The following is a 24,446-nucleotide window of genomic DNA, read 5'->3' on the forward strand; positions in this document are numbered from 1 at the left end:
AAAACATTTTTTTTTTTTTTTTTGTAGAGGCAAGGTCTCACTATTTTTTCCAGGCTGGTCTCAAACTCCTGACCTCAAACAATCCTCCCACCTCTGACTCCCAAAGTGCTGGTATTACTGTCATGAGTCACTGTGCCTGGCCCTATCTGCATTATTTATTAATGGTGTTTATTTTATGTCTCCCCCACTGGAATGTGAGCTCTATGGGAGAAAGGGATTGTTGTTCATTGATGCATCCCAGACACCTAGAACGGAGCCTGGCACATGGTGGGCACTCAAAAATATTTGTTGTTGATTTGGGAGTAGAAAAAGATCCACACTGCCCTTCATGGCCTCTTCTCATATTTGGTCTTCTGTAGCCCCAGGGTCATTCTTACACAGGTAGGAGCAGGCAGTAATGTGGCTAACAGCCTCATCCCAGAGCCTGAGGACAATTTTAGATTCTTAGTCCTATGTGGGCTACTGTGTATGACCTCAAGCAGGTTACTTACATGTCCTTTCCCCCAGTATTCTCCTCTGCAAAATGGGGATAATATTAGCATTTATCTTACAGGCACATGAGAATTAAATGAATAATAATTACAGGGGAAAATCTTAAAATAGTGCCTAGTATGTAGTGCATGCTATGGTTTTGAGCTTAATTTATGTGACAGCTACTTAAATGAGCCCTATGTTTTAGCTATTATTGTTTCTGGTTTTCCTTCTAAAGTTTAGTTAAATTTCTTTTTTCCTCCTCTTGCAACTTTTTGCCAAAATAGCAAAAGAATAAAATAGTTTGTGGTTGTTTTAAAAGACACACAGCTATCAGTTATTTATCAAACTGACACTGGTCTTGGGAAGGCAGAGACTCTAGGCAAGAGCAGTATTGAGGTAGAGGAAAGAAAGAAAAAAAAAGCAAACTAAATAGAAACCATTCCAATGACCTTTGCTTTTTGTTCTTGGCAGAATCATTTAAAATGTTACTGACCAACATGGACTGTACTTTAATAGTCTGAGAAAGCTTGGTTACTGTGCTTACATGATAAGTTGGCAGATATCATTGATCTCATGGCAGAGGTTTTATTCCTTCTCTGTTCTGAATGTGTATAATATTGGCTCCCAGTGGGCTCTCATGATCTCACTGGTTGTTTCACACACATTATCTCTTATATGTACCCAGAGGTGGGAGGTATATTTCTGTTTTATATTCGGGATGATGAAATATTACTAATGTCACATGACTTAGAGCATGTCCTTTTTCACAGAGGTGCAGTACTGCTGTGCTTGGCAAGTGGATTGATGCTTCCAGCTTGTTCGTGGTTTCGTGGTACTGGTTTGATCTGGTGGGTTACAGGTATGTGGAATTTACCTGCAGATAGAACATGACTGAGCTTGGTTATCCAGTTTATTTGCAAGCATGCGCAACTCAACTGAAAGTAGATACAACCATACAAATATGTACTGTGGCCAAATGGCCTGTTGCAAACAGCGACTATAATGCAGATGTCACCAAGGTCACCGGTGACTACCTGCTCTGAGTTCATGCTTCCTCCTACCTCCGCCTCCCCTCCTCCTGTGGCTGTGCTGCTTTCCTGGACCACACTGCTGTAATACTACCTACTCTCAAAAATACATAAACAAGGCACATGTGTTAAGTAGCAGATTTATATAAATTCTTGATTTTTAATTAAAGTATATTATTTTATTTGTATAAACTTATGGGTTACAAGTGAGATTGATTGATAACTTTTAAGTTCAGGGGTACGTGTGCAGGTTTGTTACATAAGTAAACTTGTGCAATGGGGGTTTGTTGTACAGATTATTTTGTTACCCAGGTAATAAGCCTAGTACCCGTTATTCCTCCTGATCCTCTCTCTCCTCCTACCTGATTCTGGTAGACCCCAGGGTCTGTTGTTCTCCTCTTTGTGTCCATGTGTTCTCATCATTCAGCTCCCATTTAATGATAACATGCAGCATTTGGTTTTCTCTTCCTGCATTAGTTTGTTAAAGATAATGGCCTCCAGCTCCATCCACGTTCCTGCAAAGGATATGATCTCATTTTTTTATGGCTGCATAGTATTCCATGGTGTATATTACCACATTTTCTTTATCCAGTTTACCATTGATGGGCATTTAGGTTGATTCCATGTCTTTGCTACTGTGAATAGCGCTGCAGTGAACATACGTGTGCATGTGTCTTTATGGTAGAACAATTTATATTCCTTTGGGTACATACCCAGTAATGGGATTGCTAGGTCAAATGGTAATTCTGTTTTGAGGAATTGCCACACTGATTTCCGCAATTGTTAGACTAATTTACACTCTCACCAGCAGTGTATAGGTGCATAGATTGGGTAGTGGTCAAGTCAGAGTTCTTAGGCTATCCCTCACCTGATGGATACAGTGAACCCATTAAGTAATTCTCATCAGTAGCAGATTTTACTGAGGAGATGAGGGCTGTGCATTGCCATGTTGCTAGTTGCCAGACCTCTTTCACTCTTCAAGATTCCTTGCTTTTCTGTGTTTCAAAAATGCCGTTTAGAAGTCCATGATGAAGCTCCATTTCCCTTTCTCTTTTACATGTAACAGTAGAGCTCCCAGCCTTCCACCCAGCTGTAGGGTCCATGTCTGCTTACTCAAAGACCTGGCCCATCTCTTCCCAGTTACACCCTTTAGGACCCCAGAAGTATCAGTGAAGACAATCATGTTTTGGGCTGCCCTCTTCCCTCTCCCCTAGTCTTTGTGAAGAGGAGGGAGCATTGAACTTATTTTCCTATAACAGAGTTATGCCAGTCCTCCTCCTTTCCCTTAAAAGGCAGTATTTAATGATTATAGTCAGGTTTTCTGACTCTAAGTAAAAAAAGAAAAACCACTTTATTATATAGCAAATACTATATTTGGTTTATGTGAGGAGAGATGAGATGTTGTTAATACATGTTAATTAAGTTGGTGATTCAGAGTGGTACTCTAGATGCTGTGTGTGGGTTTGAGAGACTGTATCAGTAATAGAAGATTTAGGATGACAACATAGCAAGTGAATTTCTGTACACTGTAAGTGCCATCACATTTGCATGGAAATGTATGTGTAATCCAGATACATGGCTAAATCGATGAGGTTGGCCAGGTCCTCTTCCTCCTGGAGCTATGTGAGCACACTGTTGCAGTCTTGTTGAGCTGTTTATACTTGCTTGTGTATTTTTTGATAGGCATTGTATTTGGAGCCTGTGGAGGTTTGTGTGTACCTAAGAGTAATCTTTCTTCTTGTCAGAGAGTTTATTTGTGAGATTCCTCAGGAAAAGGGCCAGGAAATTTTGTCAGTGCTGAGTTTGCATTAAGCATATACAGTAGCTTCTTAATCTGCATATAACTTGGAAAAGGAAAAAGAAATGCATTGAGTGTTTGTTCAGCATTTATATCATGCCTTTTCTCATATAGTATAAGCAAAGTGCTTATTGGGCAGGTAGTTAACAGCTTCATTTTAACCTGAAGAACACAGAGAAATAGACTGTTAGTTAAAGAACAGAAAAGCTGTGAACCTACCGTCTTATGCTTATTTCCCCAAACAAATAAGGTCATATCCTTGAGAGTCAAACCTAATCTAGTTTTGCTGTCTCTCTGGAGTATTAAATAGTAGCTTTAAAGACTCTAAGAAAAGCAGATTTAAGGCTTCTAGAAGGCTGCTTGCAGTAGAAGAAAGCAGGGCCATAATTCACCAGCTTCATCTTCCTTTCTGATCACTTACTCACCTGCAATAAGTTGGAGCTCAAGCTTAATTATCTGGAGGTGGTGCCCACTTTTCACTGTGATTCATCTGTGGAAACAACACAGTAATGCAAGCCGTGGCCAAAGGAATCCTGTTTTCCCATTGTACAGTTTACGTTGACAATCCCAACTGGAGACTCAATATGAAATTAATTATGGCAGTGACTGAACAATTTCATACAAGCAAAGATACAGGTGCTTTAAATGTTGATAGCAGTTAAATTAGTAAAGCCAGAGTTCTATTTTTAAAAAAGGCTAGATATAGTAAACACATTGACAGGACCCCATTGTACTATAGTGTCCAGATAATTTTACTATATGGAAAACTTGATTTATTGAAAACTTACATGTCAGTTATTATAATTGTTATTGAAATAGTTACTATTACTTCTGCTTGATGTCTTTGATGTTGCACAGATTTGGGGGAGATTATTGGAAGGGCTCAAACAAAAGCAGTTAAGGAATACAGTTAAATGAAAAAGGTAAAGTGACTAAGAGGGCGTATCATATACTATCATTGGTGTACAAAAAGGAAGGGAAATGCATGCACATATGTATTTCTTTGTACGTGTAGAGTATCTCTGGAAGGATGCAAAGGTAAGTGCTTACACTGGATTGGTGCCTTCACTAAGGGGAACAAATGGGTTATGGGTCAGAAACTCCCTTTTGTAGCATGTGAATTGTAATTTTGAATTTGTAACCTATTTAAACAGTACCATTTTGGTGGATTTAAAATATAGAGCCTATTTAAAAATAGAAATAAAAATGATAACAGTCAAGATAAATTCGAGAGATGTTTTCATTCCCTCTAGATAATTCTCTGTAGTAAGGAGAACAATATTATTCTAACGTCTTTAGATTAGAATATCAAATTCGGGATCATTCTTTTAAAAACAGTCATTGTAAGCCTTAAGTAAGAAAAATTCAACCTCACTAACAGTCAAATAAGTGCAATTTAAAATGTCATAGCATTTTCGACCTTAATTTGGTAAAGATTTTTGGTATTATTACATATATTTGGTAAAGATTTTTACCAAATTAAAGATGAAATTTTGGCAGGATTTAAGAGGTGTCAAGACTTGGCAAGTTTTCTGCAGGAAGCAAAGACAAGTATTAGGTTTCCTGAAAGTTGGGTATAAGGTTTCCTGAAAGCTGCTTTCAGGAAAGCAACTGGTCACAAGTCATGACTTTAAAATACTTATGCCCCTTAACATAAGAGTTGTGTTGCTAGGAATCTGTTTTAAGGAAATAATGGGTAATGTGGTAAGGGATCATTGACAAAAAAAGATGTTCATCACACAGTTGTTTTAAAAGCTTGACACAGGAACCTTCACAAATGGCCAGCAATAGGAAAGTGCTTACTTATATTGTGGTGTATTTATCCAGTGAAGTATTATATGTACATTAAAATGCTTTAGAAAAAAATTATTTACACTGGTAAATGTTCCTGATATAATGTTTCATAAAAAGCAGCATATAGTCTTTAGTATGTGGTACAATTCCATTTATGTAAAAATACTTCTGTATATACACAGAAGATGACTTAGAAATACACAGAAATATTGGCTGTGGTTATCTCCACCTTAGACAATCCTTAATTGCTTCTTTTCAGTTCTGTATTTTTAAAATTTCTAAAGCAAGTAGGCATTACAGTTGTTTTATTTTAAAATGAAAAAATTCCATTGAGAATCTAGGTATTTGAAGATCTCCCTGTGGAGTTAAACTCCATGGGTTGTAGAGGACCTTGGAATCTAGTTCTCATGCTCATCTGAGAGATGTTCTTTTTGAAGTGGGGAGAAATAGGCAGTCAGGCAGGTGGCATTGCCCTGTGATGAGCTTATTGAGCCATGGGGCATTAAGATGCTGACTGGGGCCACTTTCTGCTTCCCACTCCTTTCTGGAATTCTCGGCCGAAGTAGTGAAGAGCCTGTTGTAGCTACCCTTGAAGGGTGGGTCCCAGTTATACAACATGGATTGGAATGTTTCAAATATGCCATATTTTCTATGGAAAGGGGTTATATTGATGGTCCCAAGATGGAGTGGACCCTGCAGTGCTATTTCAAAGCTGATTTCACAAGAATTGGGGGAAAGGTTATATGATCTCAGCATTGGCTCAATAAACTAACATTTACAGAGTGCCTGCTGTGGATCAGGCAGAATGCATAGCTCCTGACACCTAGCAGGCTGTTGGGTAATGAATGAACTGATTGCAGAATTGCTAAAGCAGTGAGCCTACAAATGCTATGTCTTCTCTTGGGGCTGTGTGGTTGGAAAAGTCAATGTACCTCTTGTAGGACAGGTGGTAGCATTTAGATGGACAGAAGTTCCTTAGAAGCCCCTTAACAGAAGTGTTCTAGAAACCACAGTCTACCGGTTTTCTAATGTCCTGCATCTGATTGGTTAAATGTAATGGACATATTTTTGGTATTGCAGATAATTTTAGTTTTTATTGCTGTTAGGATCTTAACAGCAATTACCTAAAAATACCCTTTTCCCTCCTCCTGCCCTTTCTGAAGAAATAGCACTGAACTGAGATTTACTAGATCCACATTATACCTCCAGTTGAGACAATAACTGGCTGTGTGACATCGGGTAAATCACATTAACCTTGTCAGACCTTAGTTTTCTCATCTGTCTGGAGATTGGATCAGTATACCCCTAAGGTCTGTTCTGGTCCTAAAGGCTATACATTTGTCATTCTCTAAGCTCGACTGCTTTCCTGTCTGATTCGTTTCTCTCTCTCACAAACAGGAACAGCTTCAGCTGCGGGGCTCCTTTACCTGCACACATGGGCAGCTGCTGTGTCTGGCTGTGTCTTTGCCGTCTTTACTGCATCCATGTGGCCTCAAACACTTGGACACCTTATTAACTCAGGGACAAACCCTGGGAAAACCATGACCATTGCCATGATATTTTATCTTCTAGAAATATTTTTTTGTGCCTGGTGCACAGCTTTTAAGTTTGTCCCAGGAGGTGTCTACGCTAGAGAAAGATCAGATGTGCTTTTGGGTGAGTACATTTGAAAGGTCTGGATTAAAATAATTGCTCAAAAATATCCTTATGGACTGACCAGGATTTAGCGCTTTATGTAACTGGTGGAAATAAACAGGATGATCTAGCTTTCTTAGTAAAATAGACTCTCTTGATTAAAACACAAAACCTGGAGGGATGTCTAAATTATAAATTAAAATCAAATGTATTAATTTACCAGCGCATTTCGGTAATACTTATTACTACAAAGATCTTTTACATTAATTAGTTGTGAAAAGATTCAGTCCATACTAAAGCGTAAACAATGTAACACTTGTGTTATACGATGTGTTAGGAAAAGGTATGATCATGATACTCATGCTGACACTTCAGTGGTTGGCTCGTAAATATACATGGGGATTGTGATTTTTTGGGGTTCCTCTGGATTTTATTTATGAATGTTTTTTGAGATGACGTCTTACTCTGGCAGTGGTGTGATCATAGCTCACTGCAGCCTTGAGCTCCTGGGCTCAAGCGATCCTTCTACCTCTGCCTCCCAAGTAGTTGGGTCTACTAGGTGTGGGCCACCACACTCCACTAATTTAAAAACATTTTTGTAGAGACAGGGGTCTTGCTATGTTGCACAGGCTGGTCTTGAACTCCTGGCTTCAAGTGATCCTCCTGCCTTGGCTTCCCAAAGTGCTAGGATTACAGGTGTGAGCCACCACACCTAGACTCTATTATTTTTATTTATCATATTTGTAACAAAAAATTCATATATCTTAGTGTAAATGGTAAATCTCCAAGTCATAGAACAAATATATTTACCATTTTAGTGGTTATGAATTTGCATACCAAAATTATAATTTAATAAACTTAGCTCAGTTTAATATTTTAAAAATTGATTCACATACCAAAATTATAATTTCATAAACTTAGTTCAATTTTAATATTTTAAAAATTGGCTTCTGGCAATAATACAATTATTGGTGTATACCAGGCATACATAAATCGAATGTTGTGAATCATATTAGTTTACATAATTTTAGCTTAAGTAACATGTCAAATACTTCCACAAAATATTTGAAAGATGAGGAGAAAAAACATGTTAATAAGGGATCTACTTGTTCATTTGTTCACTTATTTATTAAAAATATTAACACGATTTCACTGGTTGTCTACATTTTGAAAAAAATAATGATCATGTACCTTATGTTCCAGGAACAGTGCCAGATACTGAAGATTATGTTTTCACCTTTTTATCTGTATAAATTTGTGGGGTACAAGTGCAATTTTGTTACATGCATAGGTTGCATAGTGGTTAAGTCAGGGCATTTAGAGTATCCATCACCCCGACAGGTTACATTGTATCCATTAATCAATTTCTCATCATTGCCCCCTTTCCCGCCCTCTCACTCTTCTGGTCTACTTTATCTACCATTCCAAGCTGCTGAAATATTAAAAACACCCACTGTCCTTGCCTACCTGGAGCTTTAGTTGAATGGGGGAAACACCATATATAAAACAAGACAAATACTTAAGAAATTACAGTTGTGTGAGTGCTACTCAGGAGAAGTGAAGGCTTCTATTTGGGTTCTGTTTTTTTTTTTTTTTTTTTTTTTTTGAGATAGGGTCTTGTTCTGTTGCTCCAGCTGGAGTGCAGTGGTGCAATCACAGCTCCCTGTATCCTTGAGCTCCCCCCTCAACCTCCCAAGTAGCTGGGTCTCCAGGCACACACCACAACGCCTGGCTGATTATGTTGTTTTTTGTAGAGACGGGGTCTCACTTTGTTGCCCAGGCTGGTGTCGAACTCCTGGGCTTAGGCAATTCTCCTGCCTCGGCCTCCCAAGGTGCTGGGATTACATCTACCTGGGATCTGTTACAGTTCCCCTGGTGCCCTGACAGACATCCAACTACTCTGCACATTTTGCCATATGCTTTTCTACCCCATGAGCTAGACATCTGTCAGGAGAGGCTGGTTTGAAAGACATATTTTAAAATTACATGAAATATTTTTGAATTAACTTGGAGAATTTGGTATTTCTGGTAAATACTCAAGCTTTCATCTAATGAGAGAAACACATTGCTGCATTTTCTCCGTGGTAACCTTGGCTTTCCAAACTTTGTATTTCTTCTGATTTCTTCCAGGTGTGTGTACTTTCTCCTGCTTTGTTTTCTTTTCCAATGCCCTGCTTTTTTTCTTATACCAGCTTGCTTAGGGATCTGCCATGAGAAGAAAACAAATGAAAGTAAGAGCTATTCCATGCATAAGTTTGTTTTTTTAGAATTTTATGAACGATGAGTTTTTTTTTTAGTTTCTTCTCATTACTTATGGGATTGTAGAAACAGTGCATAACTACAGCTTCATACAACTAAGAACTTTAAAGAAAAATAAGAGTGATGTTATTCGATGAGGCCACAAAAGCCGAGAAATGTTGGTAATATTCAGAGTGGCTTTTAATACAACTGAGTTGAAAATAATATTTATTGTATCAGAATTTAGTTATATTTTCTGGATTCCTTCTGCTATTTCCTGGAAAATTGGACACCGCTGTTTTTGCTTGGCTTCTGACTTTTACTTGACATTTCTTAAATGCCTTAATTTCTTAATTTCCATATGGCAGCATATCTCTGTTTCCATTCTTAGTGTGTATGGTTTTAGGTAAAGTAAGTAAACTTTAAGTGTAAGCTAGTTTGTTGCGCATCCCAATTTAGCTCCACTTTATTGGCTGGCCTGTTGGCACACTGTGAGTTCCAGCATGCATCCTCTGTGAGGCCTCTGTGCCCAGAAAACTCACATCCTGGGGCAGAATTATTACAAGAACTGCCATATTAAGAGCCTACATATGCTCCATCGTGATCCTCAACCTGGTGCACGGAAGGGCTCTTATTGCATCCCTATGGGAGCTCAGAAGGCTTCACTGTCCCCTGCCCAATCAACAGTCAGTCAAGAACACATTCAGCAACCTAACAACTAGGAAATACTCAAGAAATTCAAAGAAATATGCATCGGGAAAAGGCTGGGGTCCTGTCATTTAAAGCATGATTCCTAGAACCCTACCTGATATTTTCCAGTTATCAAAAGCACTACTAGAGTAATTGTTTAGGTTCTGAGATAAATTAAATCAGTACATGAATTTCCAGGGTATGTTCCTTTAAAAGAACTCTCAGCTGCTGTAATACAACATTGGAAGGGTTTTTGGATCAGACTATAACATATTCTTTCTTTCTCTTATAAAAGGGACAATGATGTTAATTATTGGGCTGAATATGCTATTTGGTCCTAAGAAAAACTTTGACTTGCTTCTTCAAACAAAAAACAGTTCTAAAGTGCTTTTCAGAAAGAGTGAAAAATACATGAAACTTTGTAAGTATAGTTTTACATTCTTTTTTTTTTTTTTTTTTTTCAGATTATTGTATTTAATGAGTAAACACTTTCATAGGGTTTACTTTTTTTTTTCTTTTATTATTATTATTATTATTATTATTATTATACTTTAGGTTTTATGGTACATGTGCGCAATGTGCAGGTAAGTTACATATGTATACATGTGCCATGCTGGTGCGCTGCCCCCACTAACTCGTCATCTAGCATTAGGTATATCTCCCAATGCTATCCCTCCCCCCTCCCCCCACCCCACAACAGTCCCCAGAGTGTGATGTTCCCCTTCCTGTGTCCATGTGTTCTCATTGTTCAATTCCCACCTATGAGTGAGAATATGCGGTGTTTGGTTTTTTGTTCTTGTGATAGTTTACTGAGAATGATGATTTCCAATTTCATCCATGTCCCTACAAAGGACATGAACTCATCATTTTTTATGGCTGCATAGTATTCCATGGTGTATATGTGCCACATTTTCTTAATCCAGTCTATCATTGTTGGACATTTGGGTTGGTTCCAAGTCTTTGCTATTGTGAATAATGCTGCGATAAACATACGTGTGCATGTGTCTTTATAGCAGCATGATTTATAGTCCTTTGGGTATATACCCAGTAATGGGATGGCTGGGTCAAATGGAATTTCTAGTTCTAGATCCCTGAGGAATCGCCACACTGACTTCCACAAGGGTTGAACTAGTTTACAGTCCCACCAACAGTGTAAAAGTGTTCCTATTTCTCCACATCCTCTCCAGCACCTGTTGTTTCCTGACTTTTTAATGATTGCCATTCTAACTGGTGTAAGATGGTATCTCATTGTGGTTTTGATTTGCATTTCTCTGATGGTCAGTGATGGTGAGCATTTGTTCATGTGTCTTTTGGCTGCATAAATGTCTTCTTTTGAGAAGTGTCTGTTCACGTCCTTTGCCCACTTTTTGATGGGGTTGTTTGTTTTTTTCTTGTAAATTTGTTGGAGTTCATTGTAGATTCTGGATATTAGCCCTTTGTCAGATGAGTAGGTTGCAAAAATTTTCTCCCATTTTGTAGGTTGCCTGTTCACTCTGATGGTAGTTTCTTTTGCTGTGCAGAAGCTCTTTAGTTTAATTAGATCCCATTTGTCAATTTTGGCTTTTGTTGCCATTGCTTTTGGTGTTTTAGACATGAAGTCCTTGCCCATGCCTATGTCCTGAATGGTAATGCCTAGGTTTTCTTCTAGGGTTTTTATGGTTTTAGGTCTAACATTTAAGTCTTTAATCCATCTTGAATTGATTTTTGTATAAGGTGTAAGGCAGGGATCCAGTTTCAGCTTCCTACATATGGCTAGCCAGTTTTCCCAGCACCATTTATTAAATAGGGAATCCTTTCCCCATTTCTTGTTTTTCTCAGGTTTATCAAAGATCAGATAGTTGTAGATATGTGGCATTATTTCTGATGGCTCTGTTCTGTTCCATTGATCTATATCTTTGTTTTGGTATCAGTACCATGCTGTTTTGGTTACTGTAGCCTTGTAGTATAGTTTGAAGTCAGGTAGTGTGATGCCTCCAGCTTTGTTCTTTTGGCTTAGGATTGACTTGGCGATACGGGCTCTTCTTTGATTCCATATGAACTTGAAAGTAGTTTTTTCCAATTCTGTGAAGAAAGTCATTGGTAGCTTGATGGGGATGGCATTAAATCTGTAAATTACCTTGGGAAGGATGGCCATTTTCATGATATTGATTCTTCCTACCCATGAGCATGGAATGTTCTTCCATTTGTTTGTATGCTCTTTTATTTCCTTGAGCAGTGGTTTGTAGTTCTCCTTGAAGAGGTCCTTCACATCCCTTGTAAGTTGGATTCCTAGGTATTTTATTCTCTTTGAAGCAATTGTGAATGGGAGTTCACTCATGATTTGGCTCTCTGTTTGTCTGTTATTGATGTATAAGAATGCTTGTGATTTTTGTACATTGATTTTGTATCCTGAGACTTTGCTGAAGTTGCTTATCAGCTTAAGGAGATTTTGGGCTGAGACAATGGGGTTTTCTAGATATACAATCATGTCATCTGCAAACAGGGACAATTTGACTTCCTCTTTTCCTAATTGAATACCCTCTATTTCCTTCTCCTGCCTAATTGCCCTGGCCAGAACTTCCAACACTATGTTTAATAGAAGTGGTGAGAGAGGGCATCCCTGTCTTGTGCCAGTTTTCAAAGGGAATGCTTCCAGTTTTTGCCCATTCAGTGTGATATTGGCTGTGGGTTTGTCATAGATAGCTCTTATTATTTTGAGATACGTCCCATCAATACCTAATTTATTGAGAGTTTTTAGCATGAAGGGTTGTTGAATTTTGTCAAAGGCCTTTTCTGCATCTATTGAGATAATCATGTGGTTTTTGTCTTTGGTTCTGTTTATATGCTGGATTACATTTATTGATTTGCATATATTGAACCAGCCTTGCATCCCAGGGATGAAGCCCACTTGATCATGGTGGATAAGCTTTTTGATGTGCTGCTGGATTCTGTTTGCCAGTATTTTATTGAGGATTTTTGCATCAATGTTCATCAAGGATATTGGTCTAAAATTCTCTTTTTTTGTTGTGTCTCTGCCAGGCTTTGGTATCAGGATGATGCTGGCCTCATAAAATGAGTTAGGGAGGATTCCCTCTTTTTCTATTGATTGGAATAGTTTCAGAAGGAATGGTACCAGCTCCTCCTTGTACCTCTGGTAGAATTCGGCTGTGAACCCATCTGGTGCTGGACTTTTTTTGGTTGGTAAGCTATTGATTATTGTCACAATTTCAGCTGCTGTTATTGGTCTATTCAGAGATTCAACTTCTTCCTGGTTTAGTCTTGGGAGGGTGTATGTGTTGAGGAATTTATCCATTTCTTCTAGATTTTCTAGTTTATTTGCGTAGAGGTGTTTGTAGTATTCTCTGATGGTAGTTTGTATTTCTGTGGGATCGGTGGTGATATCCCCTTTATCATTTTTTATTGCATCTGTTTGATTCTTCTCTCTTTTTTTCTTTATTAATCTTGCTAGCGGTCTATCAATTTTGTTGATCCTTTCAAAAAACCAGCTCCTGGATTCATTGATTTTTTGAAGGGTTTTTTGTGTCTCTATTTCCTTCAGTTCTGCTCTGATTTTAGTTATTTCTTGCCTTCTGCTAGCTTTTGAATGTGTTTGCTCTTGCTTTTCTAGTTCTTTTAATTGTGATGTTAGGGTGTCAATTTTGGATCTTTCCTGCTTTCTCTTGTGGGCATTTAGTGCTATAAATTTCCCTCTACACACTGCTTTGAATGCATCCCAGAGATTCTGGTATGTTGTGTCTTGGTTCTCATTGGTTTCAAAGAACATCTTTATTTTTGCCTTCCTTTCGTTATGTACCCAGTAGTCAGTCAGGAGCAGGTTGTTCAGTTTCCATATAGTTGAGTAGTTTTGAGTGAGATTCTTAATCCTGAGTTCTAGCTTGATTGCACTGTGATCTGAGAGATAGTTTATTATAATTTCTGTTCTTTTACATTTATTGAGGAGAGCTTTACTTCGAAGTATATGGTCAATTTTGGAATAGGTGTGGTGTGGTGCTGAAAAAAATGTATATTCTGTTGATTTGGGGTGGAGAGTTCTGTAGATGTCTATTAGGTCCGCTTGGTGCAGAGCTGAGTTCAATTCCTGGGTATCCTTGTTGACTTTCTGTCTGGTTGATCTGTCTAATGTTGACAGTGGGGTGTTAAAGTCTCCCATTATTAATGTGTGGGAGTCTAAGTCTCTTTGTAGGTCACTCAGGACTTGCTTTATGAATCTGGGTGCTCCTGTATTGGGTGCATATATATTTAGGATAGTTAGCTCTTCTTGTTGAATTAATCCCTTTACCATTATGTAATGGCCTTCTTTGTCTCTTTTGATCTTTGTTGGTTTAAAGTCTGTTTTATCAGAGACTAGGATTGCAACCCCTGCCTTTTTTTGTTTTCCATTTGCTTGGTAGATCTTCCTCCATCCTTTTATTTTGAGCCTATGTGTGTCTCTGCACGTGAGATGGGTTTCCTGAATACAGCACACTGATGGGTCTTGACTCTTTATCCAATTTTCCAGTCTGTGCCTTTTAATTGGAGCATTTAGTCCATTTACATTTAAAGTTAATATTGTTATGTGTGAATTGGATCCTGTCATTATGATGTTAGCTGGTTATTTGGCTCGTTAGTTGATGCAGTCTTTTCCTAGTCTCGATGGTCTTTACATTTTGGCATGATTTTGCAGCGGCTGGTACCGGTTGTACCTTTCCATGTTTAGCGCTTCCTTCAGGAGCTCTTTTAGGGCAGGCCTGGTGGTGACAAAATCTCTCAGCATTTGCTTGTCTGTAAAGTATTTTATTTCTCCTTCACTTATGAAGCTCAGTTTGGCTGGATATGAAATTCTGGGTTGAAAATTCTTTTTTTTAAGAATGTCGAATATTGGCCCCCACTCTCCTCTGGCTTGTAGGGTTTCTGCCGAGAGATCCGCTGTTATTCTGATGGGCTTCCCTTCGATGGTAACCCAACCTTTCTCTCTGGCTGCCCTTAACATTTTTTCCTTCATTTCAACTTTGGTGAATCTGACAATGATGTGTCTTGGAGTTGCTCTTCTCGAGGAGTATCTTTGTGGCGTTCTCTGTATTTCCTGAATCTGAATGTTGGCCTGCCTTGCTAGATTGGGGAAGTTCTCCTGGATAATATCCTGCAGAGTGTTTTCCAACTTGTTTCCATTCTCCCCGTCACTTTCAGGTACACCAATCAGACGTAGATTTGGTCTTTTCACATAGTCCCACATTTCTTGGAGGCTTTGCTGGTTTCTTTTTATTCTTTTTCCTCTAAACTTCCCTTCTCGCTTCATTTCATTCATTTCATCTTCCAGGGCTGATACCCTTTCTTCCATTTGATCGCATCGGCTCCTGAGGCTTCTGCATTCTTCACGTAGTTCTCGAGCCTTGGTTTTCAGCTCCATCAGCTCCTTTAAGCACTTCTCTGTATTGGTTATTCTAGTTATACATTCTTCTAAATTTTTTTCAAAGTTTTCAACTTCTTTGCCTTTGGTTTGAATATCCTCCCATAGCTCGGAGTAATTTGATCGTCTGAAGCCTTCTTCTCTCAGCTCGTCAAAGTCATTCTCCGTCCAGCTTTGTTCCGTTGCTGGTGAGGAACTGCGTTCCTTTGGAGGAGGAGAGGTACTCTGCTTTTTAGAGTTTCCAGTTTTTCTGCTCTGTTTTTTCCCCATCTTTGTGGTTTTATCTACTTTTTGTCTTTGATGATGGTGATGTACAGATGGGTTTTTGGTGTGGATGTCCTTTCTGTTAGTTTTCCTTCTAACAGACAGGACCCTCAGCTGCAGGTCTGTTGGAGTACCTGGCCGGCCGTGTGAGGTGTCAGTCTGCCCCTGCTGGGGGTTGCCACCCAGTTAGGCTGCTCGGGGGTCAGGGGTCAGGGACCCACTTGAGGAGGCAGTCTGCCCTTTCTCAGATCTCCAGCTGCGTGCTGGGAGAACCACTGCTCTCCTCAAAGCTGTCAGACAGGGACATTTAAGTCTGCAGAGATTACTGCTGTCTTTCTGTTTGTCTGTGCCCTGCCCCCAGAGGTGGAGCCTATAGAGGCAGGCAGGCCTCCTTGAGCTGTGGTGGGCTCCACCCAGTTCAAGCTTCCCGGCTGCTGTGTTTACCTAAGCGAGCCTGGGCAATGGCAGGCGCCCCTCCCCCAGCCTCGCTGCCGACTTGCTGTTTGATCTCAGACTGCTGTGCTAGCAATCAACGAGACTCCGTGGGCATAGGACCCTCTGAGCCAGGTGCGGGCTATAATCTCCTGGGGCACCATTTCCTAAGCCCGTTGGAAAAGCACAGTATTCGGGTGGGAGTGGCCCGATTTTCCAGGTGCCTTCTGTCACCCCTGGAAAGGGAACTCCCTGACCCCTTGCGCTTCCCGAGTGAAGCAATGCCTGGCCCCTGCTTCGGCTGGCACATGGTGCGCTCACCCACTGACCTGCGCCCACTGTCTGGCACTCCCTAGTGAGATGAACACGGTACCTCAGATGGAAATGCAGAAATCACCCGTCTTCTGCGTCGCTCACGCTGGGAGCTGTAGACCGGAGCTGTTTCTATTCGGCCATTTGGCTCCTCCTCCCACCACATTTTCTTAATCCACTCTATCACTGATGGACATTTGGGTTTGTTCCAAGTCTTTGCTATTGTGAATAGTGCCGCAATAAACATATGTGTGCATGTGTCTTTATAGTAGCATGATTTGTAATCCTTTGGGTATATACCCAGTAATGGGATGGCTGGGTCAAATGGTATTTCTAGTTCTAGATCCTTGAGGAATCACCACACTGTCTTCCACAATGGTTGAACTTATTTACACTCCCACCAACAGTATAAAAGCATTCCTATTTCTCCATATCCTCTCCAGCATCTGTTGTTTCCTGAGTTTTTAATGATTGCCTTTCTAACTGGTGTGAGATGGTATCTCACTGTGGTTTTGATTTGCATTTCTCTGATGCCCAGTGATGATGAGCATTTTTTCATGTGTCTGTTGGCTGCATAAATGTCTTCTTTGGAGAAGTGTCTGTTCATATCCTTTGCCCACTTTTTGATGGGGTTGTTTTTTTCTTGTAAATTTGTTTAAGTTCTTTGTAGATTCTGGATATTAGCCCTTTGTCAGATGGATAGATTGCAAAAATTTTGTGCCATTCTGTAGGTTGCCTGTTCATTCTGATGGTGGTTTCTTTTGCTGTGCTGAAGCTCTTTAGTTTAATTAGATCCCATTTGTCAATTTTGGCTTTTGTTGCTTTGGTGTTTTAGTCATGAAGTCTTTGTCTATGCCTATGTCCTGAATGGTATTGCCTAGGTTTTCTTCTAGCGCTTTTATGGTTTTAGGTCTAATATTTAAGTCTTTAATCCATCCTGAATTAATTTTTGTACAAGGTGCAAGGAAGAAATCCAGTTTCAGCTTTCTACTTATGGCTAGCCAGTTTTCCCAGCACCATTTATTAAATAGGGAACCCTTTCCTCATTTCTTGTTTTTCTCAGGTTTGTCAAAGATCAGATGGTTGCAGATGTGAGGTGTTATTTCTGAGGCCTCTGTTCTGTTCCATTGGCCTATATATCTGTTTTGGTATGAGTACCATGCTGTTTTGGTTACTCTAGCCTTGTAGTGTGGTTTGAAGTCAGGTAGCCTGATGCCTCCAGCTTTGTTCTTTTTGCTTAGGATTGTCTTGGCTATGTGCGCTCTTTTTTGGTTCTATATGAACTTTAAAGTAGTTTTTTCCAATTCTGTGAAGAAAGTCATTGGTAGCTTGATGGGGATGGCATTGAATCTATAAATAACCTTGAGCAGTATGGCCATTTTCATGATATTGATTCTTCCTATCCATGAGCATGGAATATTCTTCCATTTGTTTGTGTCCTGTTTTATTTCATTGAGCAGTGGTTTGTAGTTCTCCTTGAAGAGGTCCTTCACATCTCTTTTAAGTTGGATTCCTAGGTATTTTATTCTCTTTGTAGCAATTGTGAATGGAAGTTCACTCATGATTTGGCTCTCTGTTTGTCTGTTATTGGTGTATAGGAATGCTTGGGATTTTTGCACACTGATTTTGTATCCTGAGACTTTGCTGAAGTTGCTTATCAGCTTAAGGAGATTTTGGGCTGAAATGATGGGGTTTTCTAGATATACGATCATGTCATCTGCAAAGAGGGACAATTTGACTTCCTCTTTTCCTAATTGAATACCCTTTATTCTTTCTCTTGCCTGATTGCCCTGGCCAGAACTTCCAACACTATGTTGAATAGGAGTGGTGAGAGAGGGCATACTTGTCTTGTGCTGGTTTTCAAAGGGAATGTTTCCAGTTTTTGCCCATTCAGTGTGATATTGACTGTAGGTTTGTCATAAAGAGCTCTTATTATTTTGAGATATGTTCTATTAATACCTAGTTTACTGAGGGTTTTTAGCATGAAGCACTGTTGAATTTTGTCAAAGGCCTTTTCTGCATCTATTGAGATAATCATGTGGTTTTTGTCTTTGGTTCTGTTTATGTGATGGATTATGTTTATTGGTTTGCATATATTGAACCCACCTTGCATCCCAGGGTTGAAGCTAAATTGATCTTGGTGGATAAGCTTTTTGATGTGCTGCTTGATTCAGTTTGCCAGTATTTTATTGAGGAATTTTGCAGTAATGTACATCAGGGATATTGGTTTAAAATTCTCTTTTTTTGTTGTGTGTCTGCCAAGCCTTGGTATCAGGATGATGCTGGTCTCATAAAATGAGTTAGGGAGGATTCCCTCTTTTTCTATTGATTGGAATAATTTTAGAAGGAATGTTACCAGCTCCTCTTTGTACCTATGGTAGAATTCGGCTGTGAATCCTTCTGGTCCTGGGCTTTTTTTTGGTTGGTAGGCTATTAATTATTGCCTCAATTTCAGAGCCTGTTATTGGTCTATTCAGAGATTCAACTTCTTCCTAGTTTAGTCTTGGGAGGGTGTATGTGTACAGGAATTTATCAATGTCTTCTAGATTTTCTAGTTTATTTGCATAAATAAACTAGATAGCACCCCCCACTATCAAAATTACTCACCAGAATGATACATTTGTTCATACAGAATAATGTTCATACATAATAATATTCATACATAATAATGTCCATACATAATAAATGAACCTACATTGATACATCATTGTCACCCAAAGGCCATAGTTTACACTAGGGTTCACTTTTAGTTTTGTACAGTTTAGGGGTTTTGACAAATGTATAATTACATGGATCCCTCAGTGCAGTATCATACAGAATACTTTCTCTGCCCTAAACATCTCCTGTGCCCCACCTAATCATCTATTCCTCCTCCAAACCCCTGGCAACCACTAATGTTTTACTGTTTTCATTGTTTTGCATTTTCCAGAATGTCAATTTTTGTCTTTTAAGGGTTTAATCTATTTTTACCATGATTTCTGAATGTATATTTATTTAATTTGATCATCTTACTTTTCTTTTTCATTTTTCACTTTTTCTAGGTATGTTTTTTCCTTTTTCTTTTTGATTTTTTTTCATTGATTAGGGTTTTTTTTCCTTATGCCCCTCCTCCCCACTCCTCTTTCTAGTTTGGAAATTATACTTTCAATATCTATTCTTTTAGTAGTTGGTTGTTTTTCTCTCAGCACATTGAAGATATTATTCTCCTGTCTTCTGCTGTTGAGAAGTCAGCTGTCAGTGTAATTGTTTTTCCTTTGAAAATAATCTGTCTTTTCTCTTTGGAAGCTCTTAAGATTTTTCTTTGTTTTGGTGCTCTGTAGTTTCACTGTGATATATCTGGATGCAGATTTTTTCCTCCATCTTGCTTGGTAGTCTTCAGGCTTTATGAATCTGAAGAGTCATGTCTTTTATTATTTCTGGAAAATTCTCAACATTATTTCTGCAAATATTGCTTCTTTCCCATTCTTTCTCTTTCTTTTTGCCTGCAATTAGATATGTGTTGATTTTCTTATTTTGTTTTCCATTGCTGTTAACCTCTTTCATATTTTCTACCTCTATGTTTTGGGCTGCCCCTTGAACTAATTCTCTATACAGCTTTGTCTAATTTGATTGTCTTCGAGTTTCTAATTTCAATTATTATAATTATCTTTTTATTTCTAGAACTCTATTTGATTTCTTTTCAAAATTTTCTGATTATTTATTTTAGTCTTATGTTCGCTAGTCATACTTTTGAATACTCTCTTTTATTTTTGTAAATATAATAAGCATACTTGTTTTATATTCTGATTCAGAGAGTTCCAACATCTGTCTCTTTGTGGGCTTGATTCTGCAGGGTGTTTTTTTCTTTGTTTCCTGCTCATGGAAACTTGTTTTCTTGTGTGTTTTATGACTTATTTTTACTTTAAGCTCATGATCCTTGGAACATTTTTAGGGAAAATTCCTGAAATCTGGGTTTAAAGAGTGGTCGATGTACACATGTCACACATGAAAATTAACCCAAGAACTACACATTTCCCCTTTGCACAAAATCATTGGCCAATAAATTCAATAATTTTATAAACCTTGTTATTTTAAAATAAATTTAGTTTTTTTTTTTTTCCCTAGTGCCATGTGTTTATTCCCTCCCATGTGAGTGGTTCACATACAGAGCACACACGGAAGTGGGCACCATGGAAGAGGGCAGCATTCCTGGCTTCTGATGGGAGGATCTTGGCCTCACGGTGTTAGAAGGGAGAGGATGGTTTATCTCCTGCCCTCACTAGGGCCTAGGGGACCCAGGAGCAAATTCCACCCCTTCCACCTCTCAGCCAAGGAGAAGCCACCTTGGTGATGTTTAGTTCCAACCATTATAGTAAGTGGAGAAGGGATTGGCCTGGTCTCAACCATTACAGGGTGAAGATATAAACAGTAAAGGAAGGTACAGTTTGGACGAGGCCACAAAAGAGGGCAGATGACACCATCAGAAGCATGTGCAGGGGAGGGGCAGTTACTGGGCTTCTGGGCTGCTTAGTCCCTTCACCTTATCTGTGATGACCTTTGTCTGCTTGAAAACAACCTTCTCAGTGATGCCAGCTTCCCTTGCATCTAGCTTCTTCCCAATGCAGGCAATTACTCCAAGTCCCTCTGCCAGAGCATGGGCCACTTTCTGCTCAATCAGTTCATCTGACTCCCCAAAGACATGCCTTCTCTCTGAGTGCCCCAGGACCACTCACGTAGCTCCGCAGTCTTTGATTATGCCAGGGCTGATCTCCTCAGTAAAGTCCCCATTAGTCACTTTGTAGCAGTTCTGCCCAGGCACAGCAATCTTGGGATCTAGCTTCTGCTGGCTGAAGTCGATATAGGCGGTGGGGGGAGAGCAAACCACCTCGGTGTCGGCTGGCACCTTGGTCGCATTCAGTGTCAATGAGCTCCCCAAGACTCTTCTTCCACCCATTCATCTTCCAGTTCCCCCATGAAGAACCTCCTGGAGGGCGCCATGGCTCTGGAGCCGAGGTTCTGAAGGTCAGTGTCAGCAAATTTATTTTATTTTATTTACTTAAAAAAAAAAAACAATTATTTCTTTTTTCTGTTTAGTTCTGTGGCTGCTTGTTGGTGTGGGATTGTTGGGATTAGGACTACGGCATAAAGCCTATGAGAGAAAACTGGGCAAAGTGGTAAGTAATTAAAAACCTTGAAATAGAATTTTATATGGTATATATATGTGCATATATTTGTACAGTTTACCATTCTGATTGAACCTGGATCTGATGACTTCAGAGCCCTGGACCCTATCTCCTTAACCCTTATGTGCCAGACTGATAAGATAGTGGGATTATTTTATGAAGTTGGGTTCTTGGAGTAGGATAGGCCCATACACTAGAGGCAAATTGTTGATGATTTTGTTTTATGGAGTTATTTCTGCCATTCATGATTTAACATATCTAAACTATGTGTATTAGTTTGTTCTTGCACTGCCATAAAGAAATACTTGAGTGGGTAATTTATAAAGAAGAATTTTAGTTATCCCACGGTTCTACAGGCTGTACAGGAAGCATGGAGGTATCTGCTCTACTTCTGGGGAGGCCTCAGGAAACTTGCAATCATAGTGAAAGGCAAACAGGGAGCTAGTTATCTTATGTGGTGGAGGAGGAACAAGAGAGAGAGGGAGTAGGTGCTACACATTTTTTTTTTTTAATTTGATGGAGTCTCACTCTGCCGCCCGGCTGGAGTGCAGTGGTGCCATCTCGGCTCACTGCAACCTCTGCCTACCGGGTTCAAGCAATTCCCCTGCCTCAGCCTCCTGAGTAGCTGGGACTATAGGTGGTGTGCCACTACGCCCAGCTAATTTTTTTTTTTTTTTTGTATTTTAGTAGAGACGGGTTTCACCATGTTGGCCAGGATGGTCTTGATTTCCTGACCTTGTGATCTGCCTGCCTCCCAAAGTGCTGGGATTACAAGCATAAGCCACCACACCTGGCAGGTGCTACTCACTTTAAAACAACCAGATCTCATGAGAACTCACTTGTTCACTATTACAACAACACCAAAGGGGGTGTTTTATCATTTATTTATTTATTTATTAGAGAACAGTACCGAGGGTATGGTGCTAAACCATTCATAAGAATTCCACCTCCATGATCTGGTCACCTCCAGGCCCCAACTCCAACACTAGAGGTTACAATTCAACATGAGATTTGGTAGGGACACAGATTCAAACCATGTCACTGTAAAATAAGAAACTATTTTATATTGGATTTTCTGTACTTCTTGGTAGATATTGCTGAATACAGCAATGTGAGATTCTTTAGGAAAACTCTTACAGATAATTCTTGATTTTGCACATTATGGGTAGCTTATGCCTTGACAGGTAGTAAAACTTTTCTTGTCTCTTTCTTTCCTCTCTTGCTATCTGCAGTTTTAAATGTTTTAATATCCTTTTCTCTTTTAGAACAGTGGGCAGAAATAAGAATAAGTAATTGAATGTTGTGCTTTCTATCTGATCTGATAAAAAATCTAGTGTGTTTCATAATGCAGTCAGAGTTACAGTTTTGGTTAAAATATAAATTGTTGAGGGTTGACTTTGAATTTTAGCAATCTGTACTAGCAGGAACATTTTTCATTTTGAATAAAAAGCTACACTGAGAACATAGACCATGTTTCTCTTCTTGGTCTTTGTACTTCCAGTAACTTACAGAGTGCTTGCCAGGTATTCAGAACTAAGTAACTATTTCTTAATAAGTAGATAATAGTAGACCATCATTACATGCTCCTTTAACTGTCGGTCATTATTATTGCAACATAATGTCCATCAGAAAAGGATACCTAATGTCATCCAGGAATTCTTTTTGGAAGGAGTTATTTGAATTGGATTTAATACCTGTTCTTTTGGTCATTTGCTCATTCATTCATTTGGCTAATGATTACTGAATGTTTCTTTATTACTTGGTGCCACTGATACAGATATAAACAAGTTGGACAAGAACCTGCCCTGCCAGAGTTTGCATTCTAGTAGGGGAGAATGATAGTATTTAGAGAACAAATAAAGAAATGGTCTCATTTTAGATAAAGCTGCCATGAAGGAAACAGGATTGTAGAATGGAGGGTAACTGGGTATGGGGGATTAGAGAAAGCTGTCTGAGGAGGTGACATTTGAGATGAAATTTGCAAATTGAGAAAAAAGTGAGGCCTGGGATGTCGGCAGAAGGAACACATATAAAGGACTGAGGGAGAACCACACCTGGTGTGTTTGAGGGACATCAGGGTGACTGGCATGGCTGAAGCTCGGTGAAGAGTAGTAGAAGATGATGTGGAGAGGCTGGGGAGGGCCATACCAGGGCATTGTAGAACACAGTGAGAAGTACTGCTTTTATTTTTTATTTATTTTCATTTTATTATTAGTATTATTTTTAATGTCAATAGTTTTTTTTTTTTAAATGTTTTAGATGGAGTCTCACTCTGTCACCCAGGCTGGAGTGCAGTGGCATGATCTCGGTTCCCTGCAACCTCTTCCTTCTGGGTTCAAGTGATTCTCTTGCCTCAGCCTCCGGAGCAGCTGGGATTACAGGCGCACACCACCATGCCCAGCTAATTTTTGTATTTTTAGCAGAGACGGGATTTCACCATGATGGGTAGGCTGGTCTCAAACTCCTGACCTCAAGTTATCTGCCCGCCTTGAACTCCCAAAGTGCTGGGATTACAGGCGTGAGCCACTGCACCTAGCCATTGTCAATAGTTTTTGGGCAGGTGGCTTTTGGTTATGTGGATAAGTTCTTTAGAGGTGTTTTCTGATATTTTAGTGCACCCGTCACCCAAGCAGTGTACACTGTACCCAATATGTAGTCTTTTTTTGTGATCACGTTTTTTTCAATAGGTTTTTGGGGAACGGGTGGTGTTTGGTTACTTGAATATGTTATTTAGTGGTGATTTCTGAGATTTTGGTGCACTCATCACCTGAGCAGTTTAACTGTACCCAGTTTGTAGTCTTTTATTCCTCACTCCCTCCCACCCTTTCCCCTGAGTCTCCAAAGTTCATTGTATCATTCTTGCACCTTTGCATCCTCATAGCTTAGCTCTCACTTATGTGCAAGACTATATAATGTTTGGTTTTCCATTCCCGAGTCACTTCACTTAGGGTAATGGTCTCCAATTCCATCCAGGTTGTTGCAAATGCCATTATTTTATTCATTTTTATGGCTGAATAGTATTCCATTACACACACACACACACACACACACACACACACACACACACACACACATATGTATATAAAAAATCATATTTTCTTTATCCACTTGTTGATTGATGGGCATTTGGGCTGGTACTATATTTTTGAAATGTCAAATTGTGCTGCTGTAAACATGTATGTGTAAGTGTCTTTTTCATATTATGACTTCTTTTCCTCTGGGTAGATACCCAG

The 24,446-nt window shown here is 39.3% G+C and overlaps 1 protein-coding gene and 1 pseudogene across 3 annotated transcripts in view; one reads left to right on the plus strand and one right to left on the minus strand.

Annotated features, from left to right (window-relative positions):
* The window catches only part of CWH43 (cell wall biogenesis 43 C-terminal homolog), a 90,936-nt gene that overhangs the window by 10,953 nt on the left and 55,537 nt on the right, over positions 1-24,446 (plus strand). For all 3 annotated transcript variants that reach the window (XR_008502191.2, XM_054485814.2, XM_054485815.2), the window contains 4 exons: positions 1,245-1,333; positions 6,493-6,750; positions 9,953-10,078; positions 21,125-21,204. Coding sequence is in view for 2 of the 3 variants with exons in the window: in XM_054485814.2 (XP_054341789.1) it covers positions 1,245-1,333; positions 6,493-6,750; positions 9,953-10,078; positions 21,125-21,204 (553 nt within the window). In the remaining variant the exon portion in view is untranslated. The remainder of the gene's footprint in view (positions 1-1,244; positions 1,334-6,492; positions 6,751-9,952; positions 10,079-21,124; positions 21,205-24,446) is intronic.
* Positions 20,241-21,079, minus strand: LOC129035440 (triosephosphate isomerase-like; annotated as a pseudogene).

The sequence above is a fragment of the Pongo pygmaeus genome, chromosome 3, assembly GCF_028885625.2.
Source record: "Pongo pygmaeus isolate AG05252 chromosome 3, NHGRI_mPonPyg2-v2.0_pri, whole genome shotgun sequence".
In the NCBI taxonomy this organism is placed as follows: Eukaryota; Metazoa; Chordata; class Mammalia; order Primates; family Hominidae; genus Pongo; species Pongo pygmaeus.